The sequence below is a fragment of the Cynoglossus semilaevis genome, chromosome 12 (genome assembly GCF_000523025.1).
Source record: "Cynoglossus semilaevis isolate Cse_v1.0 chromosome 12, Cse_v1.0, whole genome shotgun sequence".
In the NCBI taxonomy this organism is placed as follows: Eukaryota; Metazoa; Chordata; class Actinopteri; order Pleuronectiformes; family Cynoglossidae; genus Cynoglossus; species Cynoglossus semilaevis.
In genome coordinates, this window is record NC_024318.1 from 8499156 (window position 1) to 8502402 (window position 3247).

Sequence of the window (3247 nt, forward strand, 5' to 3'; positions counted from 1 at the left end):
CAGAGGAATCGTCAAGCACCTGGAGGGTGGGTGGCACACACTGGCACTCATATCACTGTACATAAACTATTTACTTTAGTACCCTAATGTACAGAAGATCTGGGAGACATGGTCTAAAAAGCAGATCTCAATATTTTTCTAAAAAACCTTGATGATATATGTATCTAAATATTTTAAAATAGTAACATAGTCACATAGTCCAAATAATTTTATATAAAGAAATTATAGAACTATGGGAAAAACAACAAAATAATTGAGTAATACGTTAGAAAATTTTCATCAATTTTTCACAAGGTCTCTTTGTCAATTTGTCACAGTTCCTACATTATGCAGTTATGAAACTGACATTTATCATAATATTTTTTGCTACTTTCTGCAGGAATGTCAGACGAGGACATCATGGAGCTGAACCTTCCAACCGGCATCCCGATCCTGTACGAGCTCGACAAAAACCTCAAACCCGTGAAGCCCATGCAGTTTCTGGGAGATGAGGAAACTGTACGCAAGGCCATGGAGGCAGTGGCAGCTCAAGGCAAAGCCAAGAAGTAAAGCAGCAAGGAAACGTCTCAGTGATGACAGTTTAGGTTAAACTAGACAACTCTGTATAATTTATTTTGGACCCTCACACAGTATACAATGCACTGTAGACTGAGAGATTCTAAATGTGACTTTGCAAAAACAGCTCAGTATCATGAACCCCTAATTTAGAAGCAATGGGTTTCAAAAATGATATAAAAGTAAAATATAAAAATATAGAATTTATTTATGTACTGTACTTGGGTGTCTAACTAACTAATTCAAGAACCGCAACATTCCCCCGATCGAATTGAAATGATCAGAATTCAGAATTAAATCTGCAATGCTCCTGTTGTAAATCAGGTGGCGATGTTGGTTTGACTATTGCAAGGAAATAGAATGTTTTATTTTTCTCTTCACCTAGCCTGAAGTGAATATTGTTTTTGAATCTTATTAGATATATACAGTAAATAAAACCGTTACAAAGGCTTTGCAGTTTGCTTAACCTTGAAAATAAAGTTTGTGCATTCCATGGATAAAGAGAACCTTCAGTTAGCAGAATGAGGAGATAAGGTCTGTTCTTTCCTCTGCAAGTCTCTGTCTAAATGTTAACCGTGCAGTGTCCTTGAATGTTGTTGCTAATTTACCTAGTTTGACCAGTTTGAAACATCACATGTATCAGCATTGCACAAAGAGTTGTTATAGTGCCCTTGTTACACAATATTACTGTGCAGTTTGAACTAAAGATGAAACTTTTCACATTTAACAAATGCTCTTGTTATGTCTTGGTTAACGTTGTCGTGTCTCTGCCTCTCGCTGTCCTAGTTCTCAGGTGGCTCCAGCTGCTGCTGTGGAATTAAACGTCTACACCTGTCATGGTGGTAACATTGCAGACTGTTCAGGCTAATGGTAAATGGAATTATTAACTGCTTGGAAGCTGCAACATTTTTTCTTCATTATGTAAACTGCTGGGTGTTGTCTGAACATGCCCTGTGAAAGCTCAGATGTAATAAAGATGTACATGGTAATGTCTAAATCATGTGGGTGTGTCTGCTTGTCTAGCATCGTTACTATTTTCTATTATTTATGATTTTATTCTATTTTCTCTTATTTATTACTTTGTATTTTTATTCTATTCTATTTTATATTTATATTATCTTGTATTTTTATTGTATTTGTAGAGAAAAACAGTCAGTAAAAATCTGAATATTAATACAATATATATTTTTAAAGAAAGGGTAACCAATATACATAACAGTGCTACTGGCGCATATTTGACGTGCGTTTTTACAGTAAAAAGAAAAGAATACCCTTTACACCTTTAAAAAGAAGTATAAAATGTATTAATTTTACTGTCTTTACTGATTAATTATAATATGACATATGATCTATTGCGTTCTTAGACGACACTAATGAAACGAGGGATATTCAAGTAAACAAACTACCAAATCTGTTCCCGGGAATACCTCTTTTGAGCTGCAAATCCCACAATGCTTTGCGTGACGCTATGGTCTTTACGACAGTAAGCGGGAGAAGGTTGAAAGGATCATAACGTTGGATGCGTAGAACACCTTATGTCGTCGCGCTTTGTTGTTATGGACACCTTACCTTGTCATGAAGTCAAAGGCATCAACAGAGGATCAGATGAACACTCGGTAAGAAAATATCCGGACTCTCTCTTTACTCTATTTGTTTGTGCTAAGATTTTAGCCGAACTCATGTTATGTGAGTTCTTGTATCCATTCCAAATGGGTGCCTTTTGCGTGAACGCGCCTTGAAAGAACGTTATTATTGCATTATGACTGGTAATTCCATTTATATCAATGCAAGGTGTTTTAACAAAGTAGCCTTAAAATAGCTACAAGCTAGCGCTAACCTTATATTACTGGTCTAAAACAAAAGACTAATACGATAGCTAAAGTAGCTTAAAGTGAATCAAAACAAACAAAATATGCGTAAATTAAACGTAACTATAATAAAGTGTGATTTGTTGTTTGTATGGGTTTTTTTTTCATTTATAGTGGTATATTAGTCCACTTAAAATATTCGTCAAAGAGTTATGTTATGGCTTTTTATTTTAAATGTTCAAGTGCCCTACAACTTAGACATGCCTGAGATCGAGGGCAGTAATGAGCAGTTTCAGTTAGTTAACACACTATTCTGTTAGTAGCTACATAGAAAAAATATGTAACCGAGTGTTTTTTGTTTGTTTTTTTGTTTGTTTTAGTTAGGGTTAGGGCAATTTGAAATTTTATTCAGTGTTTGGGAAAATGCTTCTTTTGACCTGACTTAACAGGGCGCGCTCACGCGTAAGAAACCAATTGGGCCACCAAGACGCACATAACACCGGTTAGCGTATAAAAACACTTCCCGAAACATATACTTTAAAATACATTTTTGAAATGCTTAATGGTGGTAAAGTTTGATATAGTTTAACTCTGCAGTGACAAAGTCTGTCGCAAAATGACGAACAAGCACTACGTTAATATCGTATCAAAATAACGTGTGGAAACGCCTTTTTTCGTCATGCAAGTGAGTAAACGTTTAGTCGTTTACTCACTTGCATCTCCGTAAATGAGCTGTTGCTAACATTTGCTAATATCGCTATTTGCGCATTTGTTACCCAAGAAATAAAAAATAAACAACTAGTGAAACTAACCCTGTTAATTCCGTTGTATGTTATTATTGATGTTATGTCAGGTGTCTGCCTTTTAATTGGCCGAGGTGAAAC

At 35.4% G+C, this 3247-nt stretch overlaps 2 protein-coding genes across 3 annotated transcripts in view; both read left to right on the forward strand.

The window, feature by feature from the left end:
* The window catches only part of LOC103387331 (phosphoglycerate mutase 1), a 3519-nt gene extending 1967 nt beyond the window's left edge, over positions 1 to 1552 (forward strand). The window contains exons 4-5 of the mRNA XM_025060914.1: positions 1 to 26; positions 380 to 1552. The exon at positions 1 to 26 is cut by the window's left edge and continues 41 nt beyond it. Coding sequence (XP_024916682.1) covers positions 1 to 26; positions 380 to 549 — 196 coding nt within the window. The 3' untranslated portion in view covers positions 550 to 1552. The remainder of the gene's footprint in view (positions 27 to 379) is intronic.
* A 453-nt stretch (positions 1553 to 2005) lies between these two features.
* slf2 (SMC5-SMC6 complex localization factor 2) overlaps positions 2006 to 3247 on the forward strand; it is an 8832-nt gene continuing 7590 nt past the window's right edge. The window contains exon 1 of one of the 2 annotated variants that reach the window (XM_008321888.3): positions 2006 to 2171. In XM_008321888.3, coding sequence (XP_008320110.1) covers positions 2131 to 2171 — 41 coding nt within the window. In that variant the 5' untranslated portion in view covers positions 2006 to 2130. The remainder of the gene's footprint in view (positions 2172 to 3247) is intronic. The other variant, XM_008321890.3, reaches the window with a different exon arrangement.